This window comes from Herpailurus yagouaroundi, unplaced genomic scaffold (genome assembly GCF_014898765.1).
Source record: "Herpailurus yagouaroundi ecotype Mexico unplaced genomic scaffold, PumYag 28, whole genome shotgun sequence".
Classification (NCBI taxonomy): Eukaryota; Metazoa; Chordata; class Mammalia; order Carnivora; family Felidae; genus Herpailurus; species Herpailurus yagouaroundi.
Genome location: NW_024412376.1, coordinates 49,120,187 through 49,141,482, shown reverse-complemented (window position 1 = coordinate 49,141,482; position 21,296 = coordinate 49,120,187). Strand labels below are relative to the sequence as shown.

The 21,296-nt window shown below is 40.9% G+C and overlaps 1 protein-coding gene and 1 non-coding gene across 2 annotated transcripts; one reads left to right on the top strand and one right to left on the bottom strand.

Moving 5' to 3' along the window:
- Positions 1-2,445: 2,445 nt before the first annotated feature.
- Positions 2,446-15,167, bottom strand: MGARP (mitochondria localized glutamic acid rich protein). The gene is made up of 4 exons (XM_040473688.1): positions 15,032-15,167; positions 10,854-10,957; positions 4,858-4,951; positions 2,446-3,280 (listed from the first exon to the last, which is right to left on the bottom strand). Exons 1-4 carry the CDS (start codon positions 15,111-15,113, stop codon positions 2,835-2,837), a joined length of 726 nt encoding a protein of 241 aa, XP_040329622.1. The 5' UTR covers positions 15,114-15,167; the 3' UTR covers positions 2,446-2,834.
- Positions 7,031-7,115, top strand: TRNAQ-UUG (transfer RNA glutamine (anticodon UUG)). Its single transcript has one exon. It is a non-coding gene; the product is annotated as a tRNA-Gln (tRNA).
- Positions 15,168-21,296: the final 6,129 nt, after the last annotated feature.

Sequence of the window (21,296 nt, the reverse complement as noted above, 5' to 3'; positions counted from 1 at the left end):
TCTTTCGTGGCCATTTTTTTTTTTAACAGCATTGCTCATTTTTGTGAGTCTGTATCACATACTGGTAATTCTCACAATATTGAAAACTTTTTCACTATTACTATATTTGTTATGGTGATCTGTGATCAGTGATTAGTACTTACTGAAAGCTCAGGTGATGATTAGCATTTTTTAAGCAAAAAGTATTTTTTTTAAGTAGGCTCCACTCCCAACATGGGGCTTGAACTCACAACCCCGAGATCAAGAGTCAGGTGCTCTACCAACTGAGCCAGATGGTGCCCCAAAAAACATTTTTAAATTAGGTATGTATGTTGTTTTTTTTATAGACATGATGCTATTGTACATTTAATAGACAATAAACATAATTGATATATATATATATATGCACTGGGAAACCAAAAAATCCATTTGACTTGCTTTATTGCAATACTCACTTTATTGCAGTGGTCTGGAACCAAACCTGCAATATCTCTGAGGTGTGCTTGTATATTCCACTCTAGTTTACCATAGGTGAAAATCTCCGGAATTATGTTGCTATAGAATGCCAGGAACTAGCAGTCTTCCACTTACCACAATTGAGGTCCTTGTTGCCATCTAGCAGAAGTGTGACAGTTTGAGAATCTGATTTTTGGGGTCTGCTTCCAAGGACCACATCCAGTACCAATTATCTGAGGTGGTGTTCCCTAGAAACAACGCTTAAAACAGAGCAGGAATTTGGGGGCAATTGACCTATTGAGGAAGTGCTGTTGGAGAGTAGTAGGGAGGGAAGCAGGAGAGACTAGGAGAGAAAAGCTATACAAAGATGTAATCTAGACTGAAAACAAGCTTCAACCTCAGCCCCCCAGGGAGCTCAGGAGCATGACCTGTCCCACAGAGTTGGCCCCACCTTTTTACCACTATGGCAGTCAGTCATTGGTTGTGAGCTGCCTGGGGTGAGGGTAGGGCATGTGTGTGTCACACTCACAGAGGTTGGGAGTAAATGTACTGGCCCAGGTAAGGGGATCTAGGCAGAGCATCAGCAACATCCACAACACCCCAACTTACTCTAGTAATACCTCAAACCCTACAAGACCCGGCATGATGTGGCTCATCCCTGCATAACCCTTGTCCTATTTCTGAAATCATCTCCAACTACTCTCCCTCCCTTTCACTCCACTTTAGCCACTTGGCCACCTTAGAATTCCTCAAATTCTCTAGCATGTTCATGCTTCAGATCCTTTATGCTTCTCAGTTCCCTCATCTGGAATGACTCTTCTTCCCCTATCCCCCCATGTCCTCATGACTAAGTCCCTTGTACATCCTTCAGGTTTTTACTCACTAGACAGCTTCTTAGTAAGGTTGTCTCTGGCCATCCCATCTAAAATGACAACTTCTGGGGCGCTTGGGCGGTGTAGTTGGTTGAGTGTCTGACTCTTGATCTCAGCTCAGGCCATGATCTCACAGTTCATGAATTTGAGCCCCACATTAAGCTCCGTGCTGACAGTGCAGGGCCTCCTTGGGATTCTCTCTCTCTCTCTCTCTCTGTCCCTCCCCCACCCACTCTCTTAAAAATAAACATAAATAAATAAATAAAGTAAAATGACAACTTCCACTCCTAAACACTCACAATCCCTTCACTTTCACTACCTTTCTTTTTAAACACTTGTCAGTATCTAACATACGGTATAGTTTTCTTATGTGTTTTATTATTTGATCATATTCTAGAATACAAGCTGGGAAGGGTACAAATTTATATATATACATTAACTTATTTATATATAACTATATTTATATATAACTATATATATAACTATATATATAACTATATATATAACTATATATATATGTATATATATATATATATATGTGTGTGTATATATATATATATATATTAACTTCAACATTTAAAACAGTGCCTGGTAGGTTATAGGTGCTTACTTAGTATTTGTTGAACACATGAATGAATAAATACATGAGTTAATGAATGATTCCCGGCAAATAAACATTGTCTGAACTGGGGTACCTGGGTAACTTCGTCAGTTCAGCATCTGACTCTTGATTTCAGCTCCGGTCACGATCTCATGGTTTGTGAGATCAAGCCCAAATTGGGCTTTGTGCTGACAGCACAGAGCCTACTTGGGATTCTTTCCCTCTCTCTCTCTCTCTCTCTGCCCTTACCCTGTGCATGCTCTCTCTCTCCCTCTCTCAGAATAAATAAATAAACTTATAAAAAACTATAAAAAAGCCATTGTTTGAACTGAAATAAACTGAAATGAAAACCTTGGCACAATCCCCCATGTAATATAGATGGGAGAATGGATATATATATTGTTATATGTAGAGTTCTCCATAGATTATATGTTTTCTTCGATTGTTCATGTGATGCTATATTACACATAGTTCTTTGATATTATATATCATACATTATTTATACATATAAATATTAGCAAATAAAAATAGAAGCACTGAAGATTTTCCAATTTTATTTAAATGAGTTCAAATCAAAACTCAAGAATCTAGAATCACAAACATTAAAATAAGGTACAGGTCTAGCAAAATTAAAGTGAATGCAGGTAGCTCAACTGCTATGATGTAAAACTTAAATTCAGAGATGGAACTCTTTAAGCTGTTTACTGCAATGTCATGTTCTGAACTCAGACAGCAGGAAACTATTCAGACATGTAAAGCCTCAAATCTCTCAATCCTGAAATCTATCAGTAGATGCCAAAAATCTTCAAGGCACATTAAAGGTTTCTAGAAAAGAAGCCTATTTTAAAACTAAGATTACTGAAACTACAAAAGCACCTATCAGATACTCTATGGCCTTTTTCACTGAGGTGTCACTCAGCATGAGATCAGCCTTGAGCAGAGGCTGCCTCAGAACCAACACTGGCTTCCTCCTGTAAATCATCCCCAGCGGAGGATTCTGACTCAGCTGGAGGACTCTCTTCTTCCAGTTCAGCAGTTTCACCAGAGCGTTCCTTCTCTGTTGTCCCTTTATCATTACTGATGGCAACAGCTTCATCCAAAGCTGCATTCTGAACCTCTGAGGGCATTTCAGTGCTGATTTCTGCCACTGTGCTGGGTGCTGCATTTGTAACCTCTGCCCCAGCTTCGGCACCGACCGTGTCTGTCTCCACCAGAGCGTCCTCCAAATCACCTGGTCGGGCTGAAGCCTCTCTCGTGGCTGCACCTGTAGCATCCGGGGTATCTTCTGCATCTGCCTCCTGCACTTCCACTAAAGACGCTTCAGGGACTTCTGAACTTGCTTTCTCAGCTTCCACACGGTTCTCTTTTTCACCTTTAAGATTTAGCCCATGAAGCAAAGTATTAATTTAAAGAGCACGAGAATACAGTAGAGCACTGTGCAGCCATGTTTAAAAATGTGACAAATCTGTATATACTGATAGAAGTGGTCCTTAAGGTAGACTGTTATGTGAAAAAAGCAAGGAAAAGAGCAATGTAGACCATAGGGGACTATTTATCTTAGGACAAAAGGAGGGCAAGATACACCTAGATAGTTTTTATTTGCAAAGACTCTCTCTAGGAGGATACAAAGAAACCGGTACTATTGGTTGCCTCTGGGAACGGATAATGTGGATCTGCTTTTTCATAACCCCTTTTGAATCTGTTAAACTTAAAAAAAATAATTTACATATATTATTTATTTATATACAAAGAACATGAAAATAAACAGCCAACATGTCATGTGAAATAGCATGGGAAAGCAGCCAACTTACTAGTTGGTGACTGAGCAATCACTAATCCTCTCTGAACCTCAGTTTTATCACCTGTAAAATGGGGATAACGATAATACCTACCTCACAGAGCTATTGTAAGGTTTGATTAAAATAATGTGCAAAGGGGCGCCTGGGTGGCGCAGTCGGTTAAGCGTCCGACTTCAGCCAGGTCACGATCTCGCGGTCCGTGAGTTCGAGCCCCGCGTCAGGCTCTGGGCTGATGGCTCAGAGCCTGGAGCCTGTTTCCGATTCTGTGTCTCCCTCTCTCTCTGCCCCTCCCCCGTTCATGCTCTGTCTCTCTCTGTCCGAAAAATAAATAAACGTTGAAAAAAAAATTTTTTTAAATAATGTGCATGAAGAGGGGTTTAAAACCAAAAGTGCTACGGAAATGCTGTATTTTATTATTATTACCATCAGCCTTCTCATGATTATAGTCAATAATGTTTATTGATGATATTCCATTGCTTACTGTTGTCATGACTAAAAGGTTAACATTGGTTCATCAGCAGCTATTATCTCTGTCCCTAAATAGTGATCATAGTAATTGATAATAATGGCATTATAACTGAGATGGAAAAAAGCATTTAAAGCAAGCAGTTTAAGGCAAGAAATATACATTAGAGTGAAAATGTAAAGTTTCTGCTCTAGTAGCTCCCATTTTCTCAATCAGATCAACTGAGGGACGTCAGAGACACGACTGACTGTACTAATGTCAAGTGGACTGTAGGCAAAGACACAAGGGTGATCTTAGAAAAAACTGAAACAAAAGTTAGTTTCAGGATTTAAAAATAATAATAAGGGAAATGAAAGGTTAAGTTGCTGACAGAGACAGATACTAAAATTATGCCTGCATGAATGGAAGCCTGAGTAGGGGGAAAGTAATATTACCACACAAAGAATTCAAAGCCACTGGTCAGCAGTACAAATGTAAAACGTTTTCATTTATCTAATGCACTCATTCAAAACGTGTAACAATATTCTTTAGGTTTTGGTTGGGCTTTCCCTTTCCGAGTGAACTCCTGCCCAGAGCCATTCTGTCAGGTTAGGAAAGAAGCCACAAGCAAATAGTGTTCATTGCTAGATTAAGATAATGGAAATCAGTGCCTCAGGGGAAAAAAAAATAATAAATTCACTTTACCTTGGAGTGGATGTAACTCTGCTCTGGTTTTTTCTTTCAAATTTGTTACATGTTCCGTGTGTTTGGCTTGCTCTGATGTGACTGTCTTGTAAGTCTGAAAGTAAATGTGTGCTGCAGTTTATTTCTTGAGCTCTAAGATTCATCATGCCAAGTTTAAAGGTATATACAATTCAAGTATTTATTTATTTTGAGAGAGAAAGGGAAAAAAACGAGCAGTGAAGGGATGGAGAGAGAGATTGAGTCCCAAGCAGTTTCCGAGCTGTCAACACAGACCCTGACACAGGGCTCGATCTCACAAACCGTGAGATCATGACCTGAATCAAAATCAAGAGTCAGACAGGGGCACCTGCGTGGCTCAGTCGGTTGGGCGTCCAACTTCAGCTCAGGTCATGATCTCGCGGTTCATGAATTTGAGCCCCGCGTCAGGCTCTGTGCTGACAGCTCAGAGCCTGGAGCCTGCTTCAGGTTCTATGTCTCCCTCTCTATCTGACCCTCCCCGGCTCATGTTCTGTCTGCCTCTTTCTCAGAAATAAATAAACACTAAAAAAAAAAAGAGTCAGACACTTAACCGACTGAGCCACCCAGGTGCCCCCAAAAGTATATACAATTCAAAGATGAGAAACCAATGTCACCATCTTCTATTTTGTTTCTCCTTTGGAAACTTTTGTTATTAAGTAGAATACTTTAAACAGGAAAAAAACAAATGCTCTAACAGGAGTCAAAGATAACAGAAAACACACAGTAGATAGAAAGATGAAGACAAAGAGGAAAAAATAAATTATGTTAGAATCAAATATTCTGACAGGCATTTATAAATATTCTCTAGTATTTATTCCAGGGAAACGGAAACTTACGTGCACACAAAAACCTGCACGCAAATGTTCACAGTTGCTTTATCTGTAATAGCCAAAAGTTGTAATCAATCTGGATGCCCTACAACAGTTGAATGGTTAAACAAACTGTGGTACATTCATAGCATGGAACACTACTCAGCAACAAAGAGGAATGAACTGTACATACAAGTGTAACAACTTGGATGAATCTCCAGGTAATTATGCTGAGTGGAAAAAAAAGCCAGTCTCAAAAGGTTATACAGCTTATGATTCCATTCATGTAACATTCTTGAAATGAAAAGTTATAGAAACATGGGGAGCCTGGGTGGCTCAGTCGGTTAAGCGACCGACTTCAGCTCAGGTCATGATCTCTCGGTTTGTAGGTTTGAGCCATGCATCAGGCTCTGTGCTGACAGCTCAGAGCCTGGAGCCTGCTTCAGATTCTGTGTGTGTGTGTCTCTCTCTCTACCTCCCACCCTGCTCATGCTCTGTCTCTCTCTGTCTCTCAGAAGTGAATAAACATAAAAAAATAAAATAAAAGAAAAAAGAAAAGTTCTAGAAACAGAGAAGAGATTAGTGGTTGCCAGGGACAGGAAGAAGGAATGGGAGGGCAAAAGAAAGTGAGTGCAATTATAAAAGGGCTACACAAGGGATCCTGTATCTTGACGGTGGTGGTGAATATATGAATCTACGCATGTGACAGAACTGCCCAGAAGTAAATACACACACAGATACACGTGCATGTGAAAGTGGTGAAATCTGAATAAGGTCAATGGATATTATCAATGTCCACTTCCTGGTTGTGATATTGAATTATAGCTATGAAAAGATATTGATCACAGGGGGAAATGAGGCAAAGACCATATTATATCTCTTGATATTAGCTCTTATAACTACACGTGAAACACAATCATCTCCAAATAAAAAGTTTTTAAAAAATCTTCCAAAATGGCATTTTTGTAGACCCGAATGAATATTTCTTAAATAAGCTAGGGTTATTCCTTATAAGCAGCTCTATGACCTGACTATGGGTTATGTAAGAAACAGAATTAGGAACAAAGGTTATCTTAATCATAGATACAACGTGCAGGCTTCCTTTCATTCAAGTAGAGTCATCTCTGACCTGTACTCATATTAGCCAATGAAATTCTAAAGATGAAAATCTCACTAGTTAGATAATATTGTTTATATTATCTCACATTTTAAAAGGTGTAGGTAGTGTTTTATCGCTTAATGGTAGGATTACAGATTTTTTTAGATTTGTATATTTATATATAGTATTCCCCAAATTTTAATAGTCATAAACCAAGCATATTATTAAAAATTGTACTTTGCGGGGCGCCTGGGTAGCTCAGTTGGTTGAGCGCCTGACTTTGGCTCAGGTCATGATCTCACAGTTCGTGGGTTCAAGCCCCATGTCAGGCTCTGTGCCGACAGCTCAGAGCCTGGAGCCTGCTTTGGATTCTGTGTCTCCCTCTCTCTCTGCCCTTCCCCTGCTCATGCTCATGCTCTGTCTCTCTCTCTCAAAAATAAATAAACATTAAAAATTTTTTCTTTAAAAATTGTACTTTGCAAATTACAGGCCATTTTATAAGACTTTAAAATTAGGCTCTAAAAATGGAAAATCTATGACCTCGAGGGTGGAAATGATACCAAAGCGGCCCTAACAAACCCCTTCGAGTTTGGTGAGTTCAGACTTCATCTGGGTTTGAAACATACAGAGCAAACAGGGCCAGCAGGAATGCCCACCACCATTTCCAAATAAAAGCAGGGAATACTTTCCTAGTAGAGTGGAAGCTCCTGAAAGCTATAATACCACTGTGCTGAGTCAGCACCCTCCGCCCTCCGTTCTCACTACCCTAAAGCTGAGCCTGTGCGGAAGTTCATAGTTCGTCGCTGAAATGACCATCCCAGCAGCAACATCCCAGGGAACATTAGCCTACAATACAAGGTGAGAAAAAAGACTAGTGTAGGCAGAATCAAAGAGACCATGGTATTAGAATGATTCATACTCACGTGTGGCCAAGAGAATCTAGCTTTTCTAAATCTAACACGGTGAAACACAGAGTAGAAGAAAGGCCTATTGGAAGAGGCCTTTGGAAAGCCTCAAATCTAGACTTTCAAAGTTATTTCCAAGTGATATTATATATTAAATATAAGCATTTAAAATATCCCACAAATATCTCAGACCCTGAAAAAACTGAAGTGACCTGGGCCTCTTTCAGATTCCAAGAGGCCCTCGTAATAGAAGATTTTACTTGGAAATAAAAAACCGGCTACGGAGCAACTCTGGATTCAATTCAGATCAATCTAATACAGAATTTGTTTTAGTACAGGACAAAGAAGGGAAGGAGGACTTCAATACAGGTTTTCAAGGGCCTCACATTCTGTATTTCCTCCTGACAATAGCCTAAGGTTCTTGGGAGTTAACTCTTCCAACATTCCAGAGTAAAACCACATATTCTTGGGGGGCCTAGGTGGCTCAGTCAGTTAAATGTCCAACTCTTGACTTCGGCTCAGGTCACATGATCTAGCAGTTCATGAGTTCGAGCCCTGCATGGAGCTCTGTCCTGACAGTGTGGAGCCTGCTTGGGAGTCTCTCTGCCCCTCCCCCCCACTCATGCTCACACTCTCTCACACTCTCTCTCAAAATAAATAAATAGAGTTAAAAAAAAAAAAACATTTAAAAGTTATTTAAAAAAGGGGCACCTGGGTGGCTCAGTCAGTTGTGCTTCCGACTTTGGCTCAGGTCATGATCTCCTGGTTCCTGAGTTTGAGCCCCACATGCTGTCAGTCTGTCAGTGTGGAGCTCACTTTGGATCCTCTGTCCCCCTCTCTCTGCACCTCCCCAACTTGCACTGTCCCAAAAATAAATAAATATAAAAACTGTTTTTATTTATTTAAAAAATAAACACATATTCTAAGAGGTGGAAAGAGAGTTGGAGATCATCACCTTGTCCAACTTCCACTCCCATCGTGAGAGAACAAGGCCAGAGAGGGCTCGCAGGAGCGGCCTGCTTATAACCTTCCAGTGTAAGGCTGCTTTTGCAAAGAAAGATTTGATGGACTGGAGAGGTTCATGTCTGGCACTAATAAACATAGTCATGGGTAGAGTGAGCTCCAGATGAAATTCCGTCTTCCAGCTCCTCACATAATCACATGGCCTAGTCCAATCTCTGTTTCTCCAGCGGCCTACATCCGATGATAGTAGCCCTGGGCAGTGAATTCAACATTAAGCAGTAGAAAGATAGCGGAAGGAAAGGAATCTGGGTATGAGTGAAAGCTGACAGATCAGTGGAGGACAATAATATAAGTGCATGTTTGAAGTTTCCTGGTTTCTCGAGGCTCTCAAAATTCTGAAGATTAGAGGAAGTATTTTGGTTTGGCCGTTTACATAATCCTTCAAACTGTTCCTAGTTATGACTAAAAATCCCTTTATGCATATTTCTGTAGGGTCAAACCAAAATGTAGTGATTGTGTACTCTTAGAATTTCTGAAGAATTTATATTTATCTTACTTTTATTCAAAATGAAGATTAAATTTTGATTTAGAAAATTTATGGCAAAATGATTCATACAGATTTATCTTATTTAAAGCACAATTATTCCATCATTTTAGCTCCAAAGTCACACTATTAAAAGCTTTCTTTCACAGTGGTTCCCTGGGAGGAAAATATTTTTTTTCATTTTACATTGTCTATTTTAAATATTTATTTATTTATTTTTTCTTTCATTTATTTATTGAGAGAGATAGCGTGCAGCAGCAGAGAAGGGGCACAGAGATTGAGAGATTGAGAGACAGAGAGACAGAGAGAAAGAGAATCCCAAGCAGACTCCACAATGTCAGTGCGGAGCCCAACATGGGCCTGAAGCTCACAGACCATGGGATGGTGACCTGAGCTAAAATCGAGAGTCGGATGCTTAACCGACTGAGCCACCCAGGTACCCCTATTTGGAATCTTAAAAAAAAATGTATGAATATGGGGTGCTTGGGTGGCTCGGTTGGTTGAATGTCTGACCTCAGCTCAGGTCACGATCTCACGGTTCCTGGGTTCGAGCCCCCACGTTGGGGTCTGTGCTCACAGCTGAGCCTGGAACCTGCTTCAGATTTTGTGTCTCCTTCTCTCTCTGCCCCTCCCCCACTCACACTCTTTCTTTGTCTCACAAAAATAAATAAATGTAAAAAAATGTTAATAAAAATGTATGAATAAATATTTTTTTAAAAATAATGAAAATGTATAAAGATATATAAAATTAATAAAAACTATGGCGACAGTAAAAAAGAATGGGGGAGGAAAGAATGAATAGGTGAACACAGGGGATGTTTAGGGCAGTGAAACTACTCTGTATGATACCATTAATGGTGGATATATATCATGATACATTTGTCCAAGCTCAAAGAATGTACAATACCAAGAGTGAACCCTAATGTACACAAAACACTTTAGTTAACAGTAATGTTTTGATATTGACTCAGCAGTTGTAACGAATGTACCACACTAATGTGAGATTGTTGATGGGAGGAGGGCTGGGCGGAGGTATGAGAACTCTCTACTTTCTGTTCATTTTCCTGTGAACCTAAAATGCTCTAAAAAATAGTCTATTTGTTTTAAGTTAATCTTTCAAAATAGTTCTTGTTAAATGTAACAGTAGTACCTACCTTATAGAATCACTAATTACTAAAGGGCCTTGAGTCTGTCATATGATAAACACTCAAATATCATTTATTATTATTAGTATTTATAAATTTTTTAATGTTTATTTTTGACAGAGAGAGAGAGAGAGAGAGATGGAATGTGAGTGAGGGAGGGTCAGAGAGAGAGGGAGACACAGAATCTGAAGGAAGCTCCAGGCTCTGAGTTGTCAGCACAGAGCATGATGTGGGGCTCGAACTCACAAACTGTGCAATCATGACCTGAGCCAAAGTCGGACACCTAACCTACTGAGCCACCCAGGCGCCCCTTATTAGTATTTATAACATCATTTTTACAGAAAGTCACCTATACTTGGCAGTATTAAGAAATGGTGATTTCATACTTTAAAAAATCTTCATAATCTTACATATTTAATTAATCCCGTGCCCTGACCTTGACAATGCTTTGAGTTTTACCACAGGTTGTAAAATATATGAATTCCTGAATATTTTGTTTATTTAAACACTTACATAATATCCACCAGCACTGACTGTGACACCTACAACCAGATAATAGATCATATTTGATCCAGATGATCCAGGCAATTTGTTAGACGACATCAAGCGAAGAGATGCTAGGAAAACAAGTTTAAACACAGTTAGCTCCACCAGTTACGCAAAACTATTTAAAATAATTATATCTTAAAAAAATTTTCCCCTTCAGTGAACTTAGAATCTACTAACATCAAGTGATTTTAGCTTAAGGGAATACAGTATTACAAGGTAGGGTAGTAATTCCATTTGACATTTTCCCAATCTAATTTGATTAAGTACTTATGAAACCTGTCAGCTTTATGCTTAGCATCATGCTTTTCTTGGAAGGAGTGCAGGCGTGGGTAAGGAGAAGTGACAAAAGCACTGACCGATTTTAACAAACAAGATGCAAAAGAAATTCATTTGCTGTATGTACTCCACCACAGGATTCATTGGAAAAGATCATTCTTCCAAAAAAACGAATTAAATATATTTGTACTTAAAATTTACATGCTAAGTAAAACATGTTGAAATCCAACACGTTTCTATAAATCTGTAAAATTTAAAATGTATAGGTAGGAAAAAAATCTTAATTTTTCCAACGTAAAGCCTTTAAAGATGGGCAGATATAAGCTTTTTAAGACAAATGTTGCAAAAAGGTCATGTTTGAAATGAAACTACAATTCTGTACAAACTAATAGAAATAAAGTTCCTGTATTATTATGTTTAAAAATACTTACTCTGTAGTGCTAAAACTTGTATATGCCATAGGCTCTGGAATTAAAATGTTTATAATAGACTCAAAGCTAGAAAGAGCTTAAGGTTCATATAGCTCAAATTCCTTAAAGATAAAAAAGTAGAGACATGTATTCATTCAACAAATACAGCTGAGCACCTCCTATGTCTTTGGCATTGTTAGCGTCGTTAAGGATATAACTGTGAACAAGATCTACAAGGTCCCTAGCCTCAAGTAGCTCACAGTGTACACGGAGGGAACAAATGTACAGACAAATAATTGCGATGCAATATGACAACTGCTAGAACAGGTGTAAGTAGAAGTTGCAACCACAGCATGAAAACTCAGTGAAAAACCTCAGCTAGGTGGCTCAAGGTAGCTGTCACAGTTGAAAAGAGATGACCTGGACTTTGAAGGAAAGTAGAGGAGATGGTCAGATAAATAAGGGAAGAGAAAACTGCACTGGAGGCAGAAGGCACGGCACGGTGTGCAAAAGCAGGAGAGTTGTATGACTGGGAAAGTGCAAAGTAACTGGAAGTGGCCTGACATAGAGTATGAGGACTAGTAAGAAGTTTTGATTTGCAGAGGGGAAGTCTTAAGACATTTGCACTGATTATCAACTTTTGTAGTAGCAGTATTGGAAAGATTTTGTATGTGTATTTTTAGTTTAGATATAAATGACCTTCTCCTGGAAAAAATATTTTTTCCACAAAAATGTACCCAAGGAGGTTATCATAAGAGATTATGGCTTTGACTTGTAGTGGGGCTTTTGTTGGTTTAAACATACATCTGTTATTAAGTAGGGAATATGTAGCTTCCATAGCTGACAACCAGACAGACAACATATTAAGAAGATTAGGGACGCCTGGTTGGTTCAGTTGGAAGAGCATGCAACTCTTGATCTCCGGGTGGTGAATCTGAGCCCTACGTTGGGTGTAGAGATTACATAAATAAAAATAAGTAATTGGAAAATATACCAAAAAATCATTTTAAATATGAAGCAAGAAGAAAATCAGGGATTTGAGAAAAGACTTAAACACAAATACAATTATGACAGCTCTTTAAAAGAGTAATGGGGCTCCTGGGTGGCTCAGTCTGCTAAGCATCCAACTCTTGATTTCAGCTCAGGTCATGAACTCATGGTTTGTGAGTTCAAGCCCCGCATCAGGCTCCGTGCTGATGGTGTGGAGCCTGCTTGGGATTCTGTCTCTCCTCTTTGCCCCTCACCTGCTTGCTCGCTCTCTCTCTCTCTCTCTCAAAATAAATTTTAAAAATAATAAAAGAGCAATGAAATATGAAATAAATATTTAATAAAGATTAAATTTGAGCATATCCATACAATGTGAAAGATATTAGAAGCTTTGCAGAAGAATATTTACTTACATGAGAAAATATTTACAATATATGAAATGAAAAGTTATAACAGAATAATCTATACAGTTCGTATATATCTCAGTTCCTAGAAGCAATGTGGGTAAGAAAAAAAAAATGTAAGAGGAAGAAAAGTCTGGAGCATTACATATACTAAAACTTAAATGGTGGTATTCACTGAGTGGTTGGATTACAGATGACTTCTCTTTTGCCTTTCTGTGTTCCTTCCAATGATCTTTTACAAACCCAAATTATTTATTCATTAAGAGTTACAGGTTTTAAAAGCAAAAGCCAGACAACAAAATTTGATGAGGCACGCTAAAATTTGACCCTTCGATAAAACTGAAAGTTTTATTTTTCAACAAAACAGAAAGTACCAATAAAAGGTTAATGTCCGTGACTAAAGCCAAATTTCCAGTCAATAATATTTCTTAAAATACATAAACAAATCAGTGTTACACAAAAAGGAATGAGATGAAAATTAGAATAAGATCAGTGCTGCTACAACCAGTATTGCTAACTGCCGATTTAGAATTTTTAACCTACTTTTTCCCTTACCCCAAGTTGAGGCGGAAATTATTTGAAACGCGCAGCTAACAAAAGAGGTGCGTATGTTTGTGCCTGATGACGGTGGTGGGTGCGGGAGATAACGCCGAAGAAGGCCACGGTCAGGGGACTCCTCTCTCTCCCCACCCCACCCCACCCCACCCCACCTCCCGGTCACAACGGCCTCCTTATCTTCAGAAGCTTAAAATTAATGGATTCTATTTCGTCAGTGACAAAAAATTGCTGTATTTCGGTATAAAGATCAAGGAAAACGAAGATGCCTTATTTCTGTGACTTGTGATGCAGCTTCTTCCCACCAGTATCTTAAGAGAAAAATAAAGCTAGCTGGACAGACCTTCCTCCCTTCCCACGACCATCACCACCTCGGGCCTAACCAGGGGAGGGAGGGGAATCGGCCCATGGAATTTTCCGCAGGAGTGTTTCTCTCTTTCTCGGGCACCAATGCGCGTTCTGGGCTAAAACTACCTGACAAGCCTCAGGAAGTGAGGCGAAGTGCAGGGGGAAGTAAGAACTTCCCAAGAGGTTATCTTAAAAGCCGCCGGGCTATGCGGGACGGGAAGGAGACGGAGGAGGTGCGGGAAGAGCGGCGGGCGCGGAGCTGCGCCGGAGCGCAAAGCCGGGCCGGGGGCCGCGGGCTGCAGGAGGGAAAACACGCATGCTCACACTCAGTAAGCACCTACAACGTTCCAGGCACTAGAATAGGCGCTCTCGTGTAAGTCAAGTTTTAGTTAAGAAGCTTCCAGCTCACGCCTAAACGTCCCCTTTAGGAAATTTCTGAAGACGCTCCCTCTTCCCCAGCGTCCCCAGATCTAAAGGTGACGGACACTGCAGCGACAGAGCCGAGCAGCTGGATAGCTCCAGGTGTCCGTGCCGCCCCGAAGGAAAGCGCTTCGAAGGCTCTCGGGGTTCAGGCTGCCGAGCCCCGGACAAGCCTTTAGTTTACTTACTCAGGAGCATTTACCCAACATTTACTGCGCCCGCACTCCCCAACCCCCGCCCCGCCCCGCCCCGCCCTGCGGGGCTCGCAGATGAGCGTCCATCTACCCAACCGTTCCTCCGCTTCCTCACGTAGGTGGAGAGCGCGCTGGTCCCTATTCTAACAAAAAGAGCAAGTTATGCGTACGTCAGCCAGGCACTTCTCGAAGCGCTTTTAACCACACACTAACTCATTAAAACTCACAACCATTATTGTCCCCATTTTAGAGATGAGGAAAGTGAGATTAAATCACTTGCCCAAGATCAAGATTTCGAACCCAGGAAGCCTACTCCGCATTCAGAAGCCGCTCTGGGAAGGCCCCCTACTCCCAAAGTCTTCAAGAGCTTCGGGGCGTCTTCCCCGCGCCTTTCCTCAATTCCTCCCCCCTTTCTTCAACCCCTGGCTTCTGCAGCTCGAGCCTCTTTGGGCCCACTGGGTGCTGGCGGGTACGCGGGCGCCTCAAAATCCGCGCGCAAGGCGCCTGTCCTCTGCAGGCTTGGACGCCCGGGCAGGCGCGGCACTCACCGTCCTTCCGGAGCGGCGCGGGGCCGGGGGGCGCCCTCAGAGGCAGCGCCAGGGTCTTGGAGACCGCCCTGCGGAGATACATCGCGCCCACTGCCCGCCGCGCTGCAGACTCTGCACCCTAGCGCGCGGTGCCAGGCGCGGGAGCCCCGGCGAGCCCCGCCCCGGGGAGGAGCGCAGACCCCCTCCCAGCGCCTCCGCGCGGGCCCGGGGAGCTGGGGAGCGGCTGGTCGGGCGCTTCTTCCTCCCCCAACCCAACCTCCAGACTGTTGCTTTCTCCCGGGTCTCGGAAGCTAGCTGGTCGCGCCTTCTTAGACAAGGGATCGGAAACCGGGAAGTCACCATCACCTGCCTACCCCGTATTGTTCCAATGAGTGGAACTCCACAGAACAGGCTGGAAATGTTTAGGGATTCGCGTCGTTAAGATGGATCTGGTTTATCATGCGGGGTGATATCTGAGCCCATTTTAAGTCACACAGTCCGTTAGCTTTCCCCAGGAGTGGAAAGGCTAGCGGGAAGTTTCCTGGAGACGGAGCGAGGAGTAGCCTCAGCCTTCCATCAGTGCAGTGGGTGATGTTCAGAATCCCAAGAAAATTCCCAGGCAATAGTTGAATCTCCAGGCAATTCACTGTTACAGAGACCTTAAATACAAAGTCCAAAAATGCTGTATATTCCTCTCTTGGATGTGAAATTGGTATTTCCATATGAACCAAAAACGCTGAACTATTAGTTTCTTGCCCCAGATTTCAATTTCTTGCCTCATTGTGGCTACAAGAATTTGTCATGATTTGAATATGGAAACCAGTAATTTATGCTTATAGAATTTTCTAAATGATTAATTTTGTGAAGACATGTTTCCTACTATAATAATCCCTCATTGGATCACTGGGTGGCTCAGTCGGTTAAGCATCCATTCGGCTCTTGATTTCAGCTCAGGTCAGGATCTCAAGGTTTATGAAATCCAGCCCCACAATGGCCTCCTTGCTGACAGCACAGAACCTGCTTGGGATTCTCTCTCTCCCTATCCCTCTGCCCCTCCCTTGCTCTTGCTCGCTCTCTCTTAAAAATAAATAAATAAACATTTAAAATAGATATTTATAATGTTCCCTAATATATGTTTGGCACTTGATAGTTTATAAAGCACTTGCACATATATTATCTCCTTTAATTCTCATTTCAACCCTCTGAGGAAGATGGTAATTATTACCTTTAGCAAATGGCTTGGTGGTAGGGAGGAATGTCCAGGGACTGATGGTCATGAATTAAAAAATAAAGGACATGATCGTAGTTCTTCTAGTTTCAAGTTCTTTTGCATGTTACAGGCACATTTGCTCATTTGCTATTTGAATAAACACTCCTCAGAGACTCTACTTCTGCACCCAACTCTAGTAATATTTAACATACTCTCACTTGAAGAATACAAAGTCAGAACTGGGTTTTTGATACTCAGAGCAGCTAGGTATCCCTAGTGATTAAACACTTAATAAGAGCAATTAGGTAACCTGTAGTTGAGAGATCAAATTTAGATTTCCAAGCAGCACAAGAAGGGGCTAGGACTCCACCAAAAAATTGGTAGTCCTGAAAGTAGCAAAATGCAGGTGAGTGCACTTACTACCTTGACCAGCATCAAGTACACATTCTCTGGCAACTAGGGGTTAGCTATTTAAATGAATTAATGCATGCATTGTACTGTCATTTAATGTGTTGGAGGCTCCCCTGAAAAAGGATTCTTTCATCAACTATAAATGATGGTGGTTCTCAGGACACTGTTCCAGGCTCCTCTTCAGAATCCAGTTGTATACTCAGAGTCTGGGTATAGTCTGAGGTCTTCTGCATCACCCCCAGGTTGCATAGTATCCATCCAATCTCAGTCAAACTGTAAGTGTCTGTCAAAGTGCTTACAAGATGCTAGGGACTATGCTAGATGCTGGAGATTGGTTATAATTTATTTCACAAGGCACTGTTCCAAGGCATTATCTAATGAATAAGATAAAATTTCTGCTGTCACATAGATGTTTTAGTTGCAGATAAATGAGACACAGAACCAGCAACTTTTCTTAGATGTAGCTACCAAGTCCACTATGAATGGGGCCAATGATGGCACAGAAATCTCTGATCAGATATTAATAATAAATGTAATTAAGGGGTTTGTTAAAACCAAACTAGTTTTAACACTGCAAACCAACTGGTTTAAACAATGCAAGAATAACACACATATATAGGACTTTTGAAGCTTTTCCCAGAGTATTGTCACATCTACTTTTGTAGTTCATCCTAACAGTCCCAAAGGATATTGGGATAATGTTGATTATCCTTTTATCACCTGTGAGAAAAAACTGAGGTAGTATAATACTGTGGTTAAGAGCATGAGTTTGGTGGGAATGCAGGCTGGTGCAGCCACTCTGGAAAACAGTATGGAGGTTCCTCAAAAAACTAAAAATAGAACTACCCTATGACCCAGCAATTGTACTACTAGGCATTTATCCATGGGATACAGGTGTGCTGTTTCGAAGGGACACATGCACCCCCATGTTTATAGCAGGACTATCAACAATAGCCAAAGTATGGAAATAGCCCAAATGTCCATCAACGGATGAATGGATACAGAAAATGTGGTATATACACATACATACAATGGTGTATTTCTCGGCAATCAAAACGAATGAAATCTTGCCATTTGCAACTATGTGGATGGAACTGTAGGGTATTATGCTTAGTGAAATTAGAGAAAAGACAAAAATCATATGACTTCATTCATATGAGGACTTTAAGAGACAAAACAGATGAACATAAGGGAAGGGAAACAAAAATAATATAAAAACAGGGAGGGGACAAAACAGAAGAGATTCATAAATATGGAGAACAAACAGGGTTACTAGAGGGATTGTGGAGGGGGGATGGGCTAAGTGGGTAAGGGGCACTAAGGAATCTATTCCTGAAATCATTGTTGCATTATATGCTAACTAATTTGGATATAAATTTAAAAAAATAAAAAATTAAATTAAAAAAAGAGCATGAGATGAGCAGATACCTGGTGTTTTCCTGATTTGAGTAAAATGTGGACAGTTCCTTTATTCATAGGGTTGATGTGAGCTCTAATGCACATTAGGTACGAAACATACTCCGCTATTTGGGAGGAGCAGTGGTAGATTCTGAGTTCTAGCCCAAGTTAGAGCTCAAGGATTCCTTTACCTTTACCATATTCTGCTGTCTTTCAATGCACACACGACAGGATCTATTGTATACCACTCTCTTATTATTTGGCAAGATCTAGTGGGGAGATTATCGTGTTCTTTAGGTTGGATGTGGCCATCCCAGCTGGGAAAGGCAAGAGCTGTAGATAAACCACGCCACTCTCCAGATCCTTATCCATCTTAGCTAAAAGCTCAGTGCCTCTTGTTTCCTCTTTTTTTTTTTTTCAAGTAAGCACTGTGCCCTGAAGTGGGGCTCAAACTCACAACCCCGAGATTAAAAGCAGCATACTCCACTGACTAAACCAAGCAGGTGCCCCAAGCTCAATGCCTCCTGGATCGAAGGGAATTTTCTACTCACTCTACTGCTCCTGCAGAATACGTGGCTTTCCATTTTGGTGGCAAACTCTTTTCACATCATGATGAAACATTTCCCTGGAGAGGACATGTGCATGGGTTGTCAAATTTATTCTGTGGCAAGCTGTTCCTCCCAAATGCAAGAGAATTTTAACACAGGTCTTCACTATAGAACACTCTGAAATGCTCAGACAATAATTTCCCAGCTGTTAAGTCACACTGTTTATAATGCTGCCCTTGAGCACATCCTTGACATTTTTCTTGGTCTGGCTGGGAAAACAAGAATCAAGGGTCAGGGATAATTTGGCTTACTATCTAATCACAATTAGATGGAGTCCAATTGTGAGACTCCATGACTTCCTATAATTAATTGTAATTATATGGACTCCATCTAATTGTGACTGTTGACAAAGAAGATACTAGTCTTGAAAACATTCTGTTAAGGGTCGTCTACTGGAATATTAATCATACTTATTCAAGGCCTAAGTGTTATAAATTAAAAAGCAATCTTCAAAGACTGAGTGATTTCCTGGGCTCCACCAAAAGTTAGAAACAGCTGGAAGGGCTCGATCCCACGCACCTGAGATCATGACCTGAGTGGAAATCAAGTGGACGCATAACTGACTGAGCAACCCAGGCACCCCACACCTTTGCTTTTCTGAACACCAAATTCTTAGGCTATAATCTGTACTTTCAACAGATCAATATAAAGTGAAACAATTTATAAGAATATCTAGGGAGACAAACTGGCAGATAAACACCCTTTTGATGGCCTAAAACATTTAGATGAAATGAAAGGGAAAGGTAATCAAGGTAGTAAATACTTAAATTATTCTTGGAGGTCACTCAGTACACTCCCCGTCTACTCACTCTCTCATCTGTGGTAAAATAAACATGAGATTCCCTCACACTTCTGTGTAATTTTCTTTAGGTTACTGAAACAGGTTACTACAAATTTGGATGGCTTAAATCAACAAAAATAGATTCTTTCACAGTTTGGTGCACTCCAAGTCTGAAATCAAGGTGTCAGTAGGGTCACACACCCTCTGAAACCTGTAGGGGAGAAGACTTCCTTGCCTTTTCTAGCTTCTGAGTTTGCTGATAATCCTTGGCTTATAGATGCATGATTCTAATCTCTGCCTCCATCATTACATGGCTGTTTTTTCCCTGTGTATCTGTGTCTGTTCTTCCTTTTTTTTTTTTTAAGATTTTATTTTTAAGTAATCTCTACATCCAATGTGGGGCTTGAACTCACAACCCTGAGATCAAGAGTCATATGCTCTTCCAACTGAGCCGGCCAGGCACCCCGGTGTCTGTGTCTCTTTTCATAGATATAGCAGTCATATTGGATTAAGGGTCCACTCCTGTATGAAGATCATAACTAATTACAGCTGCAACCACCTTATTTCCAAATAAGGTCACATTCTGATATACTGAGGGTTAGGACTACAACATATCTTTTAGGGGGACACAATTTAACCTATAATTTCCTATATTTGCAACTAAATTTATATAGCCTGTTCTTTCCATGGCAACTTAAAGAATTTAGGTGCACCTGCTGGCTCAGTTAGAAGAGCATGCAACTCTTGATCTTGGGGTTGTGAGTTCGAGCCCCACATTGGGTGTAGAGCTTACTTAAAAATAAATGAATGCGGATTACCTGGGTGGCTCATTAGGTGGAACGTCCAACTCTTGATTTTGGCTCAGGTCGTGATCTCATGGCTTGTGAATTCAAGCCCCACAACAGGCTCTGCACTGACAGCACAGAGTCTACTTGGGATTCTCTCTCTCCCTCTGCCCCTCCTCTGCTCATGCTCTCCCTCTTCTTCTCTCTCTCTCTCAAAATAAACAAACATTAAAAAAACTAAAAAAAATAATAATAAATGAATAAGTGAATAACTACCCCACAGATACTAAATCTGAGAAAATGTCTACCTGATATTGACCTAATAAAAAACTTGATGGTATTTGACAAAGGATTTTGTCTGTTTTGTTTGTTTGTTTGTTTGTTGTTTCGTTTTGTTTTTGAGAGAGGGAGCCAAACAGGGGAGGGGCAGAGAGAGAGGAGGAGAGAGAATCCCAAACAGGTTCCACACTATCACTGCACAGTGCCTGGAGCCTGACGTAGGTTCAATCTCAATCTCATGAACTGTGAGATCCTTACCTGATCTGAAATCAAGAGTCAGATGCTTAACTGACTGAGCTACCGAGGCACCCCTGCATCTTTTTTTGTTGTTGTTGTTTGCTTGTTTTTCAACGTTTTTTGTTTTGTTTTTTTATTTTTTTTTATTTTTGGGACAGAGAGAGACAGAGCATGAACGGGGGAGGGACAGAGAGAGAGGGAGACACAGAATCGGAAACAGGCTCCAGGCTCCGAGCCATCAGCCCAGAGCCGACGCGGGGCTCGAACTCACGGACCGCGAGATCGTGACCTGGCTGAAGTCGGACGCTTAACCGACTGCGCCACTCAGGCGCCCCTTTTTGTTTTTTTTTTAATGGATCTCTTACATCATTACTAAAGAAACCATCGTTTGACCAAAGATCCTCTTAGGAATTTAGAATCAGAATTATTCTTGTTCAATCCAGCTACACTCTTGAACTAAGATGTAAATCTAGGAACTATTGACTATGGCCCCTTACAATGTGGATTGAGTTAGAAAACAAAATTGTGCAAAGAAAACAGACACACAGACAGCAGGGCTAAGAACGAGAGTCTTGAT